Source organism: Xylocopa sonorina, chromosome 17 (assembly GCF_050948175.1).
Source record: "Xylocopa sonorina isolate GNS202 chromosome 17, iyXylSono1_principal, whole genome shotgun sequence".
In the NCBI taxonomy this organism is placed as follows: domain Eukaryota; kingdom Metazoa; phylum Arthropoda; class Insecta; order Hymenoptera; family Apidae; genus Xylocopa; species Xylocopa sonorina.
This window is the reverse complement of record NC_135209.1, coordinates 1,968,691-1,984,498: the sequence shown is the minus strand read 5'-3', so window position 1 is coordinate 1,984,498 and position 15,808 is coordinate 1,968,691. Positions and strand designations below refer to the sequence as shown.

Below are 15,808 nucleotides of genomic sequence, written 5' to 3'. Positions count from 1 at the left end.
TCACATCATTGTACGGAACCCCAACGCGCCACGGTTTCATTGCGTTGCGTACCATGTTGTGCAACACCGGTCGGTATTAACTTCGGATCTGGTATCGTGAAAGTAAAGTCGCGCTCACAATTGTCGAACGGTAGGCGAAGGAGAAATCTCTGTGTCGATTGGGATCAGAATGCACTCACAGTATCCCCTGATTGTCATAAGAAGCGACTAAAAGAGGAAAGAAAAGGGTTGAGATTTAGCAAAGGGTAAGAAATTTTAATCGAGAGAAAGAATAATGCACGCAAAAGATATTAAACGCGAAATGTATGCAAGGAGGAAAGTAAGAAATATTTAAAATAGCGTAGGAGAGAAAATTTTCTGTTAGGTGAATTAAGCGCAAAGCGCCATCTACTGACATTTAAAAATGCAATAGAGAATGTTAAACCGTAGGATGAAGGAGAAATTTGTGTCGGTGGGGATCAGAATACACTCACAGTATCCCCTGATTGTCATAAGAAGCGACTAAAAGAGGGAAGAAAAGGGTTGAGATGTAGAAAAGGGTAACAAATTTTAGTCGAGAGAAAGAATAATGCACGCAAAATGTATGCAAGGAGGAAGAATAATGCACGCAAAATGTATGCAAGGAGAAAAGTAAGAAATATTTAAAATAGCGTAGGACAGAAAGTTTTCTGTTAAGTGAATTAAGAGCAAAGCGCCATCTACGGACATTAAAAAATGCAATAGAGAATGTTAAACCGTAGGACGAAGGAGGAATCTGTGTCGATGGGGATCAGAATACACCCACAGTATCGCCTGATTGTCATCAGAAGCGACTAAAAGAGGGAAGAAAAGGGTAATGAATTTTAGTCGAGAAAAAAAATAATGTATGCAAGAAGGAAAGTAAGAAATATTTAAAATAGCGTAGGAGAGAAAGTTTTCTTTTAGGTGAATTAAGAGCAAAGCGCCATCTACTAACGTTAAAAAATGCAATAGAGAATGTTAAACTATAGGACGAAGGAGAAATCTCTGTGCTGATGGGGATCAGAATACACTCACAGAATCCTCTGATTGTCGTAAGAGGCGACTAAAAGGGAGAAGAAAAGGGTTAAAATGTAGAAAAGGGAGTCGAGAGAAAGAATAATGCACGCAAAATGTATGCAAGGAGGAAAGTAAGAAATATTTAAAATAGCGTAGGACAGAAAGTTTTTTGTTAAGTGAATTAAGAGCAAAGCGCCATCTACTGACATTAAAAAATGCAGTAAAGAATATTAAACCGTAGGACGAAGAAGATTAGAAGACCAATTGTAGTCATTCTTCACTTTAAGAAATTTCAATACTCAGGAAGGTATAGAAGAATCTTAACTATATTTATAAAAATATAAATTTTCATAATTGAGTTTGATTTAACATTTTTTGATTCCGCATTCGCATTCTCAGTTACTTAATACTAAAGCGAAGAAAGTTGTCGGAATGATAATACTTTCTACGATACAGGATCTCGTGAAGTTGCACATTGAGCTTCTGCATAACTTCCTGTACGCGTGGTGCGGTCATTTGAAATTCATCTGCGAAACATTACGAGACGGAATTCCGTAATGCCGGATCGTGTGTCCAGATCTACAATTTCGGCTCTAACAGATACGACCTGCGAAACTGGTATCTAATTGACTTGAGCTTTTTCTCCCATGGGGTCAGGTCGATCGAATCAACCATGGTGAGCGATACTCGTGGCAAGCACCGCAGTTCCCACGGGAAAAAGTCACTTTTCTTTAACTGCGATTGGAGGGTCTGTAAAGGGACTAGTCAGTCCTTCCTCCTGAAGAAACATTCCCCGTGCAACGAGGTGTGACGCTTCATTATTTTGTAATTCCAAGTGATTCATGATTTCCATAAAGGTTGGCTGTCTTCGTTGACCTTAAGTTCAATTATATAAATTTATATATCGATCGTTCATATAAATAAAATTTCAGATTAATCATGTGTATAATAGTTTTCTAAACGCTTGTAAAAATTAGTTATGGACACATAAGTTACTAATTACTTAGAATTAGAGTTACTAGTTACTTAGTTAGAATTCCTTCGTTATATCTTAAAAGCTTATTCATTGAATTCACTTTCAGTGACGTTCAAGGGAAATCATGCAGTAACAATCGATACACCATGCTCCATCTCTCGAGTAATTGATATAAAGCGATGCGAATATTCCCTGGATGACGATTTCTCTTCGTTTTTCAGAAGTTTACGGGGTGACGGATAGCTGGCGCACGTGACTCGATCACGCGGATGGATCGTCAGAGAAATCAAGGAACGCCGATCGTGCCAATCCTCTGCTCGTTTTCATTCGCTCGATGCTAGATAGAAAATTCGACAGGGGGTTTTGCAACACATCGAGGGACGCCAAGAGAAATTTTGCGTTGATCCATCGCCTGCGAATCGACCATTCTGACTCGTGCGACGACCGAGTAAGGCGCAGGTGCGCTTCCAGGAAGTTAAAGATTCGCGATTTGGAGATCAAAGTGGTTTCTCTGCTTGTGCGAGGTGAAATCTTGATATGAGCTGACACGAAAGTTCTGGTATGGATGTTAAGCTATTTACTTGGAATTTAGGTTCTTTTCATCTAGATTTTCTTTAGTGAAAGTACCTATTACTGCAGCTAATTATACAAGTTGGGGTATTTAAATGGAAACAACTAAATTTCGTTGCATATGATTTTATAGAATAGCGACCTAGAGTAAAGTCATATCACTTGAAAATCTATCTCCAACGATAAAACAAATTTTTTAATGTATTAGCTCTACTATGTACTAGCTTTTTATGTATTATAGATTTTCTTTAGTGAAAGTACCTATTTGCTGCAGCTAATTATACAAGTTGGGGTATTTAAATGGAAACAACTAAATTTCGTTGCATATGATTCTATAGAATAACAATCCAGGGTAAATTCATGTCGCTTAAAAGTTTATATCCAACGATAAAACAAACTTTTTAATGTATTAATCGATACAGTTTATTACGTGTGCAAATAAGACTCAGTAATTACAAATAAGTGTGTCAGTATTTCACTCAGCTTGCAATAATGGAACACAAATATCTGTTAAACTAATAATTCGTGTCGTTTTTCTGCCGCAGGATGTCTACAAAATCTCTGATTAATTTTTGCACAAAGACTAATGCATTAAAAGGCATATTTTTTCATGAAAATTTCGCTGTACTTATCCAGTTACTCGTTTATTTCGTTATTATTTAAATGTTTCCATTTAAGTACCTCACTCTTTACAAATTATGATTGTTTTTTGCAAATGCAAAATGCAATTTTTTTGCAAATTAATGTTGATTTTTGAAAAAAGATCTGTCTTAAATAAAGTGCGCGTGTCTCCGACGCGATCACGGAAGGAATTTTTTCACGTTTCATCGTGTCGACCGTAGCCGCCGGAAGTGGAGGGAAAAAAAGAGAAAAAAAAGGAAGAAGCGCAGGATGTCTGGCGAGGTGCGCGCGCAACCCTTAGACCAGACGACATACGGTGGTAGCACAATGCAGCCCGAGGAGGAGATTCAGTACGCGCCAAGGAGCCGTCCTGTTAGCTTTTATGACAATTTTAAGGTGAGCTTCGCTGTGTACCACGTGCCACTGTTTACGTTCCTATCTCGCAGTCCAATCAGTGCTACGAACCTGTTACATATCCAGAAATGGTGACATACATGTTAAGTATACCCAACTCAAGAACATTTTACTTACAATTAATTCTCATTTCACTTAATACCCAACTCAAGAACATTTTACTTACAATTAATTCTCATTTCACTTACAATCAGATCGTTAAGTTCTCTTTTTTCTACAGGTTGTTTAAATGCATACGTATGGTGAATCGAAATTGTTTGAGAGATAATGTGGATTAGTAACGTTATAGTTGACTTACTTAATGCGCTCAATTAATTTGGTAGCCAATGACTTGTCGATAGTCTAACCGCAGATTTAGCCACGCGAAAGATGAGAGTGAGACGAAACCGCAACGCGCATTGTATAAGAATTATCGACTGGCATAATCATTCGAGACCAGGCATTTAATATTGTCATAATCGTGTCAGAATTTTAGGCGAGATGGAATGCAAAGTTCTTAGCAGTTGTGAATAATTTGCTGGCTGATAAATTCGATTTTTAAACTTGATACTGATGAAGCTATTCGAAACGAATTCGCACAATTTACCATTAAAATTAATTTATCTGCGATATAAACAATAGCACGTATTTAATGACTCATTGTTGGTATAAAAACAATGCATCGTTGTTGCATTCTTCGAGACACTGAAACCGAAATGTAATACCTTTAAAAGTAATCCTTCGCGTCTTTCTCTTGCCCCACAGGACGTGCCGATGGTGACACCTTGCGTGACTTCCGCTTTGAGCGCAGACAACTTGAATCAGGTTCGCGACAACGGCATCAACTCGTCGATGGCTACGGCCAGCAATATAAACAATAACAATAATAATAGAGTAAGCAGCGCAGTCAGTGCTGGTAACGTGTCGAAGATCCACAGCGTTAAGGTTACAGGTAAGTTCATTGAACGTTCCGTTCTTCCCTTTCAGCCAATTAATATCCCCAGACGAAAATAATTACTTTAATCCTTCATTTATAATTCCATAGATAATTGGTAATTCCGTATAAAAGGAGGAGAGAAAAATTAGGAGAAGTTGGAGAATGAAATACTCATATGGAATACTGTTTGTCTGGATATTTTTCTTTTTTTTATTTAGCACAGTTAATTAAGAAAAGCATCGTAGTTTTCGGTGCCAGACAAAATCGGATATGCCATTGTACTATCTTAGGAAAGTTAAACAGCTGAAAATAGAACGGCCGCCGGTGAAATTCGGTCGTCACCTTGTTGGCGCTAAATATTCGAAGCAAACTTTCTCGAATTTCATTTTATTCGCGCGCGTTGCGATAGCAAAACAAAGCCGGGCGGAAAATTTCGCGCGCTTTCTAGCCGCACCGCTTTGCCGATTAATAACGATCGGAATGAGAGATTTGAAACAGCCAAATTATCTTACCACATTTTTCGTTTCACTTCGTACATTCTGATCTAACCAGATATCAATTTTGTTGGAATGAAATTCTCTAATTATTATAAATAATTCTTCTTCCTTTTTTCTTTTTCTTTTTTTTTGAAGTTCTATCTTTTTTTCTGTATTATTCTCATTGTATATTTGAAACAGCCAAATTGTCTTACCACATTTTTCGTTTCACTTCGTACATTCTGATCTAACTAGATATCAATTTTGTTGGAATGAAAATCTTTAATTATTATAAATAATTCTTTCCTTTTTCTTTTTTTTTAAGTTTTATCTTTTTTTCTGTATTATTCTCATTGTATATTTGAAACAGCCAAATTATCTTACCACATTTTTCGTTTCACTTCGTACATTCTGATCTAACCAGATATCAATTTTGTTGGAATGAAAATCTTTAATTATTATAAATAATTCTTTCCTTTTTCTTTTTTTTTAAGTTCTATCTTTTTTTCTGTATTATTCTTATTGTATATTTGAAACAGCCAAATTATCTTACCACATTTTTCGTTTCACTTTGTACATTCAGATTTAACAAGATATCAATTTTGTTGGAATGAAAATTTATTATAAATAATTCTTCTTTCCTTTTTCTTTTTTCTTCTTTCCTTATTTTCTTTTTTTTTTTAAGTTCTATCTTTTTTTCTATTACTCTCGTTGCATACTCTCTCTGTAATGACTGCAATTTCTCGCGACAGGTGCAGTGTCGACGGGGAACATCGGTAAAATCTATCGACCTGAAAAGGAGAAGGAGCTAGGTCGTGCCCCATCGATGGCCAATTGTCTGTCAACCACGGTTCCCGTTAATCTGGCAGCCGCTCAAATTGCCGGTCGTCACACGCCCACGAGGAATTCCCTCAGGCACAGCAGGATGATCGTGCTGCACCGTAGCGGCCATCGTGAGTACACAACCACTTTCCTTACCTGGCTCATAAATTTCGCTTCGTTAATTTCTTCCTCGCTTCTCCTCGAATAGGCACAAGTATAAGGATTTAATTGCTCGTCCTTCGTTTCTAAGATTTTTTTAAAGAAATATTAATCCAACGAATACAATTTTATTTTATTAGCGTCTTTTTTTAGAAATGGAACGTTTAATTCGTTTCTAGAAAATTCTTTAATACCACGGTACACTTTTCACGTTGAACGCTTCGAGTCGAACATCTTATCTTACCGCTGTTAGTACAATGGCATCCTTGGTCGTTTTACATTGTAAATTTGTGCTTGTTATTCTGTTTTCTCTCGAACAACACGCTGTAATTTATCTCGCTATAAATAAAAAGTCTGTCAGGGAAATGCGAACCTAAATAACTGTCTCAACATAATTATATTATTTCTCTCTGCTCGTTGTTCCAAGCTCTTATTTATTTGCAATAGAATAACGTGATAAAAACGGCGACGTATCGAAGCAAGTGGAAGCCCTAAGCTGTAAAAATTGCCGACCTTCCCTAAAAAAAGTGCAACTTAAAGGCCATAAATTTAACATTTTCTTTTTAGATTTAGTTGACTATTTTATGGAGAGTTTTCCTGAATTTTTGAGTTAACCGTTTGAGTACCACGGACTTTCGAAGAAATCTTACGTTTAAAACTTCCAAGCAGTGCCCTTCTCAATTTCTACGCCTCAAAGTTCCAAGGAGGAGCTCGATCGCGCCGTCTATCATTCAAACGGTTAGGATATTTTAAGAATTTGGAGCCCCTCAGAGGCTCTTTGTCATCCTGGACACTACACAGCCGCTTATCGCTTAATCCACCCCTGAATAAGAACGTACAATCTTACAATAATACACTTGTTCCAAGAGAACAAACTTAACAGTAAACCTTATCAGATTAATGCTATGTAATTCACATTATTACAAGTATATGGGTCGTTGTATTTTCTCTATTGACTAATTTTCTAGAAAAACGAGGGGTCAGACCTAGAATTCACCCAAGCACGTGCCTATCAAGTCGCACGGTATCACACGTCGAGTCATTGCACATGTACGATCGTTTATTGAGGGTATCAGAGTTAGATTAGGTGATTCGAAATTATTTCCTCAAGGTTTCCGTCGCCAGCAGATTCTTGGTGCACGTCTGTGTCTGTAATTTTAGTAACAAGAATTTTTAAAGTCGCGAGACGCGGAGGAATGTTCTGTATGGTCAAGTGTTTGGTAACGAAATGACATCTGAATTTTTTCCTTTCGTATTGAGTAATGCGGACGTAACGGCTGTTGATTAACGAAGCCAGAACACGGAACGAGTATAAATTCACGCGCGCGAGGCTCGAATGTCGCCTATCAGCCTTTCACGGTGCAATAAGTACTCTTTAAAACAGAAGGGAAGTACAATGTCATCGTGAACCTGTTAATACATTATTTACGTCGCGTTCGATGGGCTCCATTCAGATTTTCCTTGCTGTGAAACGGGGATTTTCCCTGAAGAACTTTAGACTTTAACCAGTTAAGTGCGTTCGACGTGTATACTCGTCAAACCAAATCTCCACTACAGTGCGTTCGACGTGTATACTCGTCGTGTGAAATAAAAAATTACCATTCACTACAAAAACTCAAAATCTCAATAAAATAAAATGTAATAAGAATATCATTTGGTGGTACGTTCCCTTTATATACATAGCTTGAAATTTTGTAAACTATTTTCTTATTTTTCTTGTTTATTCTTGCTATCTTCAATTTTTCTTGTTTACGTATTTTATTATTTTTTGACAATTTTCAAGCTTTCAGTAAGAATGAACGTATTCAGAAACGAATCGTTAGCTTTTTTGACGAATAAAGATGTAATCCTTCCTCGTTTCTCGTAGAAATGTATAATAGCACCATTTGCTCTGCGTTCGACGTGTATACACGTCGTTGCTGATCTTCTCAAACTAAATTCCACAGTTAACTGGTTAATTCAGAGCTATTCGTAGCTGATAGAGCAGAAATTGATTGAATTTTAAGCGCGTCCACGCTGGCTTACGTTGCACCTCGTACTTTGTTGCATTTCATTTCCCGCTTGAATCGTTTTTTTCTTTTCTACCCAGGTCAGTGTGAAGTAACGCGAGGTCGTAGGATATGAAACGCTCGTTTCCTGCGCGGCTAAATAATACACTTTCGTTTCTAATTGACATATCTTTATCGATCAACGTGCAGGATTTGCAAGAAATGTTTGCACACCATTTTCTTTCCATACTCATCGACCAGAACCAGGAACGCGTATTAAGTTTCCTTTCATTTAATAAATATTGAACCTCTAGTTTATGTACAACCAGAAATTGAATTTTCTATTAGAAATATTTTCTCCATGTAATTTAGAAGAATTTAAGATACTTTAATTCATAAATTTCTCTTGCTTTACTTATAAAATATGAGTTGCTTGCAGAGTACGAAATTATATCTGAAATGTGGATAAAAAAAGAGATCTCCAGCACCATTGAGGATAGAAGGTCATACAATAAGAGATGGACAATGGAAAAATATATGTTTAAGTATTTAAAAAGGCAGAAGACATTTCATATGACACGACAATGATAATTATCTACAATCTAAAGAAGACTGTCGCAAAAATTCTCCTTCTCGAGGTTCAACTCTGTTAAAAAAAAAGCAGATCGCACGCACAACCATGGCGAGTGTCCAACCGAGTAATTATCAGCACGTAAACCGTCGTAGAACAGGTTCATTTTTCTTGAAAATTACTCGAACGACGATGTCGTGATTTGCATGGCCGTTGTAATTTCGTGCCGCGTTAAACGACTGGTATCGAGGTTGTTGCCAAGGCAGTCGAGAAGATTATGATTGAGAGGATGCAGGAAAGCGTGTAAATTCGATGGTTTCTTGTTTCATCTTTAACCACGGTATTTCACTTGTATCCAGATATTAGAAACAAAGTGTTGTACGTCCACGTCGACCATTTTGGTGAACAAACATCAATAGTCTTCGTCTCGAAGGTAAAGATTCTGTATTTTCTGTCGACGTTCAAGGTTTCCCTTTTCATCCTGCGCTGGGTCTCATTAACTTGCTAAAATAATTTCGTTAAAAGCAAATAGAAGCAGGAGGTGAAGACTTCTTGCTCCGCTGGCCACCGTGGCCGCTTTAAAAGTGATTATACATGCCTCGCTCTGCGAGCAGCGGAAGTAGCAAACCGGAAATATATCATGTGATCTTTTTTAGAGCGCGCTTGTTCACGGGTTAGCGTGCACGAACTTTGGGCGTAACTTTAATCGCTTGTTCCGCTTTGCGTCCACTCGTGAACGCCTTTTTCCTCGATTCGTACTTTGTATTCAATGCTGTGCAATCCGAACCGATGAAAATTTTGATTTCACAGCGGATTGCCTGGTTGCAATTAATCCAGTTGCAATTGAGTTACATAAAACAAGCCGTAAGGTACTTGCTTTCAAAAGCAACATCGTTATGACATCAAGTTTCACGAGGAATCCTCTCGTTTCACTCTCGAAAAGTAGAAACATTTCATGTAAGGCGGTAGTTTGATTCGAATAACAAATATAATTGAGTTTCATTATTAGTACACTAAGTACCTATTCACAATATCTTGTTTTAATAATCGTGACGAGTAATATTTATTAAAAAAATTGTCCTCTTAGATTCTACTTTCTGAAGAAATTAACAAAGAAAAGTGCAGGAATTAATAAAAATTTTCTTCACAATATCTTGTTTTGATAACTGTGATGAGTAATATTTATTAAAAAATTGTTAAGAAAAAATCGTACTCTTAGATTCTACTTTCAGAAGAGATCAACAAAGAAAAGTACAGGAATTGATAAAAACTTTATTCACAATATCTTGTGTTGATAATTGTGACGAGTAATATTTATTAAAAAATTGTCAAGAAAAAATCGTACTCTTAGATTCTACTTTCAGAAGAGATCAACAAAGAAAAGTGCAGGAATTAATAAAAATTTTCTTCACAATATCTTGTGTTGATAATTGTGACGAGTAATATTTATTAAAAAATTGTCAAGAAAAAATCGTACTCTTAGATTCTACTTTCAGAAGAGATCAACAAAGAAAAGTACAGGAATTGATAACAATTTTATTCACAATATCTTGTGTTGATAATTGTGACGAGTAATATTTATGAAAAAATTGTCAAGAAAAAATCGTACTCTTAGATTCTACTTTCAGAAGAGATCAACAAAGAAAAGTGCAGGAATTAATAAAAATTTTCTTCACAATATCTTGTTTTGATAACTGTGATGAGTAATATTTATTAAAAAATTGTCAAGGAAAAATCGTGCTCTTAGATTCTATTTTAGAAGAAGAAATCAACAAAGAAAAGTGCAGGAATCGATAAAAATTTAGATAGAAAGAGATGTTAAGGATTTCGTGATACAGAGAACTTTTATCTGAAACTCATTAATTACTATAAAAAACTCCTGTTTGAAGTTTACGATTTATAAACGCGGCAGGTTTATCACGTACCCTTGGAAGTTCTAGTTGCGTCGATAAAAAATGAGTCACACCGGAATTGTTTGTTATCAAAACATTCGTATCTAAATGTTCACCTACATATATACTATCAACAATTGTATACTTATACCACGAAGTCCAATTACTCTTGTCTTCTGCACTTGTAATTATATTGTTCTATCAAGATGAATCGTTTTCTCTACATTATTTATCACGCTTGTCTCAATAGCTGTGTTTGATTACAATCTAACTTCTTTTGTCCTATATATAGTGTAATCTGTAAGTGTATCTTTTTAAAAAACACAGGTTTAATCAACCCTATATCGCTAAGAAACTTAGATTTAGCTTGGTGCAAACTGGATTAATTCCTACTGCATTATATGAAGATCACGTTAAACGAAACTCAGAAGTAAAATATAAATCAGTTATATGAAAATTCCGTTCTCAGAGCATCGAATTATGATGCATACGATTGCGAAATAAAATTAGAAGGGACTTTGCAATTTTAGCTCCGTGTTATATGGAAACCGTGTTAAGCGAAACTCAGAAATAAGTAAAATACTAATCAATTTAATTTGTTCTGAGTTATATGAAAATTCTATTCTCAGAGTACCAAGTTATGATGCATACGACTATGATATAAAATTAGGAGAGCCTTTTTGCAATTTTAGCTCCGTGTTATATGGAAACCGTGTTAAGCGAAACTCAGAAATAAGTAAAATGTAAATCAATTTGATCTGTTCTGAGTTATATGAAAATTCTATTCTCAGAGTACCAAGTTATGATGCATACGATTATGAAATAAAATAAGTAAAGAATTTTACATCGAAATTCCATTCTCAGAGCATCGAATTATGATGCATGCGGTTGTAAATTAAAATTAGGGGGGTTTTTGCAATTTTAGCTCTGTGTTATATGGAAACCGTATTAAATGAAACTCAGAAATAAGTAAAATATAAATCAATTTTATCTGTTCTGAGTTACATGAAAATTCTATTTTCAGATCACCAAGCTATAATGCATACGATTATAAAATAAAATTAGGAGGGCTTTTGCAACTTTAGCTTCGTGCTATATGGAAACCGTGTTATAAGAGTGCCACGTTTTAGAAGGGTTGACTGTAATGCGTACTCAACACAGTTATTATCCACACAATACAATAGAAATCAATTTAAATAATTTAATTGTCACATATATATGTATAATACACTTGCAATTTGTTTGATAAAAGCTTACTCGATTTGTCGCAGTTATGGAGTTAACGGGGGATCGCGCATACTGGTATCCTTAGATGATCGTGGATTTCCAAGAGATCGGAAGTATTCGTGGGCGATAGTGGCTCTGTACAATGCGGTTACACAATTACCGTGTTTCTTCTTACGCAAGTCGAACACTCCATCATTATCCATGCATTGAGGCCACCGGATAATGAAAAACGTACCACTTAGTATGCTTCTGTATTCTCGTTCTGCGTTTCTGCTGATTTACAACAAATTCTTCAGCTATTCTATACTCATTCCAAACCATACGGTATTTAATGTCCAAATAATTAGTCGACTATTTCCATTCGTTAATCAGTAATTGCTAGATTAATAGTTTTCTTTTTTTAATTGAGACTTTGAAGCTTTTGCATTGACCATTTGAAACGCAATAAGGATCTCTCGTTTTAGGTAGGCAGACGCGATTTTTGCCCTGCCCCTCCAGACAGTCTCGTACCAGCATTGGCATTCAATTCTTTTATAATGAGCAGAACGTACACACGTGTACAAACGCTACATAAGACCGGTATACAATGGGAACGGCACGTACTCAAGTGCCGCATTCTTACATCGTGTGAATCGTTTCTTCTATAAAAAAAAAACTGATAGATTACTCGCAACTGACACATATATCTCAATCTACAAGCGCTAAATATTCGAGATTTCACTTTACTTAAGCTCTATTAAAAATATTACACATTGATCTTGAAATTTTAATACAACATTGCTCGTACTTCTGCATCCGCATTGTAACATTCTCTAAAAAGAAGATCATGGATCATAGAACGTCCTTGACGTGGTCGCCGCGTATTTGTTCGTCTGTAAAAATTACACGTGCTCTGTAGAAACAGGTATGCATGTATGTCTATTCAAATCTGATCGAGAGACGCGCCTTATTGTTAGAGCAGTTCAATTTTTCTTTTTCTTTATTCTTCTCTATGTATACGTTTGGTACAGTTAGAACTCATTTCGTATGCGAGTCTCGTGCGAAAGAGACCTCCGTATATCGATTGTAGCGCCACGAATGAAAACGCGATGTCGTTGTTTGGCCCGTCGTAAATTTTATGTGCATATTCCTTTTTCCACCGCGCGCGTTATTCGTTCGCCAACGATTCTCTGCGCATTGATATTCCTCGAGCGTTGACTGATATCCTGGAGGGCTGTAGCCAAAGAATCTCCTCCCATAAAAAAGATTCTAGTTCTCAAACTTGTACGCAATTCTGATACTCTGTAAACTCGAACGAATCCACTTTTCATGCGACACGTATAAGCTTGCATTTTAATTCCTTTTGGTCAGTATTATATATGAAGTGTTTCAGTAGCTTTCAGACTTATTGCTCAGTGGTCAGTATGTGAGATACTTAAAAACGAGTTTGCCATTTTTCTTTTGCAGCAGAAGAAACCACAGCTAGATGCGTAGTCTTAAATCAGGGAGAATTATTTCTGAGGATTATTCTCCCCTTCTGTGGCCTAGGTTTTTCCTTCTAACAATGAGCGTCCTTCTAAGAACCCGTCCCGGTCGATTTAACCACCGAACAGCTGAAACGAAAGAGCACAGAGGAAGCTAAATTTGATACAAAAGTACTACAATTCTAATTTTTACAATAACTTTTATTGGATTCATATTTTCATCGATTTCTTTAAATACTTGTGTAAGAAGATATTCATTATTCGTTGCTATCTCTGTACAGGTATGAAAACTCGTTAATTCTCCCACGTGAACTTCCTGAACGATGCCTCCTACCGATTTCACAAGATCGTTAATGGAATCATGATCTATCTACGTCGAAGTTGTCGCAACTTAATTGTCCGAGTGATCATCGGCGTGCAAGCGTTTTCGCTCTTTCTTTTCCTTTTTTTCTATCTCTACTTTCGAATTCTCGTTGGAGATCTCGTACAGACGACTCTAGTGGGCGAATTTTCTGACGGGAGATCGACAAGGACGGCACGCCACGATCGTTTCAGTTAGGATACCTTGTAAGGAGGGACAGCGAGGCCGTTTCGTTCGGAAACTCTCCTTTCTTTCGGCCCTACATTCGTTTCTTGGAATCTGCCGTCTCGTATCGACCGTCGATCGCTATGGGAAAATGTGTGTCGCAAACCGCGAGAAAAACACCGAGAGATAGCGCCGTCTACATATGCGGTACGGTGTAAAAAGAAGCGTGGCAGGCTTAGAGGAAATCTTTCTCTTCCATATGTAGGTCAAACGAAGGGTTCGCATTAAAGTACAGCTGGTTTGGTTTCTTTATTTTCTACTTACTTTACAAGTGTTTCTTAATAACAGCATAAATGGTGCTTAAAAAGACGTACAGCTCTTATATTGCCCAATATTACATTGGTTTAATTTTTATTCCTTTGTACTTTCTGCAATCACACAAAATTTCTCTTTGCACACTCATTCTTACATTTACATTTAATTTGCATTATTACAGTGCTTGTCATGTTATGCACATCATTTCTGTCATATTGAATGACTCAGTAATAAAAATCTGTCCGCGTATCTTTTCTTTTTTTTTTTTTGTTAATAAAGTCTACATATATTGAATTGTACATAGCGTGAACTTAATACTTGTTGTATAATAGATACGTTGTATCTGTTCTTTGCGTAAGGAACGAGCATGTAGGATGGACGTGTTATGTAATCTGATAGGTGATTGAATGGTATTGCTGATTCTATCCTTTAGCACTTCGTCAAGTTTTATGTAGGTTGAACACCGTCTCTACTTTATTAATTCTGGAGCATTAACCACTTGTCTTGCAATATCGCAATCGTGACGCAAATTACGCTGTGACACAACTGCTAGAACGGATAGTTCTACTTTCAAGTTCTTTTTTTCATGTTTGTAACAGCGATTTATATGGTTAAGAATCTAATTTCTATTTCTCTTTCGTTGTTTCCAGGGCCACAGAAATTTCTACCGCCGTTAGTTTATCACTGGCGATTAGGACGGTGCTTAGCGGCGCTGCAGACAATTATTGGCGTTGCGGTCATTTCGTTGTCGTTATGGTTATTGCTTTGGGCACCTCATCTCCCCGTCGCGGATAATCCCTATTGGAGTGGCATGCCGGTGAGTATCGCAACGATCCTCTCGAATCATCCTGGAAAACCCACCAGTGAATCACCGTTTACCTACTTTCTTCTCTTCATTTACAGTTGTTACTTTCGGGCAGCTTTGGCATTTGCTTGCTCTGCTGCTTCAAGAAGGAGTATCCAGGCTTGAGCCCCGGGTTCTGCCTCACGTCCACCAAGGTTTTTTCTTATTTAAATAAAATTAACACGTTAAAGGCTTCAAATGTGTAAATCACATCTTTCATTCATGGTAAATTTGATCGTTCTCGTGTTAGAATGGTCTTAGTAACGCAAACTCTTTTTTTCTCTTGTTAAATAGTTGGTCAGCGTGTTACTAGCAGTTCTGGCGACATCGACCTGCTCCCTGGCCTGCGTATTCTCAGTGATGCACCTGGCGCGTCTCATGGGCCTGGAATGCAAACCAGCGCACTTGCTTCAAGCTGCCTGCGTATGCAGGTCTCGCGTCGATTCGTCAAACTCGACTGAGACGACGGTTCAATACGTGGATCTAAATTGTCCAGAGGTCGAAAGCATCCTGACCATTCTTCTGATCTTCTCCTCCACTTGCAACGCGTTTGGAGCATTAATATCCGGCTGGTATACCTATTTACACTGGAGCACCAGGCACAAACGACCGAAATACGTGCAAGTCAGGACCAGCCCGACCAGTGGAGCCAATTTCTTGAGCAGTAGACCAATATACAATCCGAATCTGAACGAACGATGACAGTACTCGTGCGCCACTGACGAGGATACCTCGTATCTGCGTTATTCTTCTTTAACGATGGACGATGGAGTGTTCTGAAGTTTCGAAACCAGTTTCTAGGGGAACGTCGATCATTTTTACGAATAGAAACTTCACGATACCATCGTCTATGAATGATAGATATTATTCAATCGACAATAACGGGGTTTTATTTGGAAAATTCGTTGTAGAATTTTTTCCGTCGTTTTAAACCACAGCGACGATTCAACGGAACTTTGTGTTTATCGGGACTAGCGGAAGTAAAAGGCTGACACACTCGTGAATTATCTG

At 37.1% G+C, this 15,808-nt stretch overlaps 1 protein-coding gene across 3 annotated transcripts; it reads left to right on the top strand.

Annotated features, from left to right (window-relative positions):
* The first annotated feature begins 2,419 nt into the window (after positions 1 to 2,419).
* LOC143431249 (uncharacterized) lies at positions 2,420 to 15,606 on the top strand. Of its 3 annotated transcripts, none has more exons than XM_076907832.1 (7): positions 2,420 to 2,552; positions 3,373 to 3,580; positions 4,343 to 4,529; positions 5,743 to 5,943; positions 14,604 to 14,770; positions 14,857 to 14,952; positions 15,092 to 15,606. In XM_076907832.1, exons 2-7 carry the CDS (start codon positions 3,455 to 3,457, stop codon positions 15,497 to 15,499), a joined length of 1,185 nt encoding a protein of 394 aa, XP_076763947.1. In that variant the 5' UTR covers positions 2,420 to 2,552; positions 3,373 to 3,454; the 3' UTR covers positions 15,500 to 15,606. The 3 variants fall into 3 exon arrangements, with proteins under 3 accessions (XP_076763947.1, XP_076763946.1, XP_076763948.1); XM_076907831.1 differs by having other exon boundaries at positions 2,442 to 2,560; positions 3,421 to 3,580; XM_076907833.1 differs by having other exon boundaries at positions 2,464 to 2,546; positions 3,406 to 3,580.
* Positions 15,607 to 15,808: the final 202 nt, after the last annotated feature.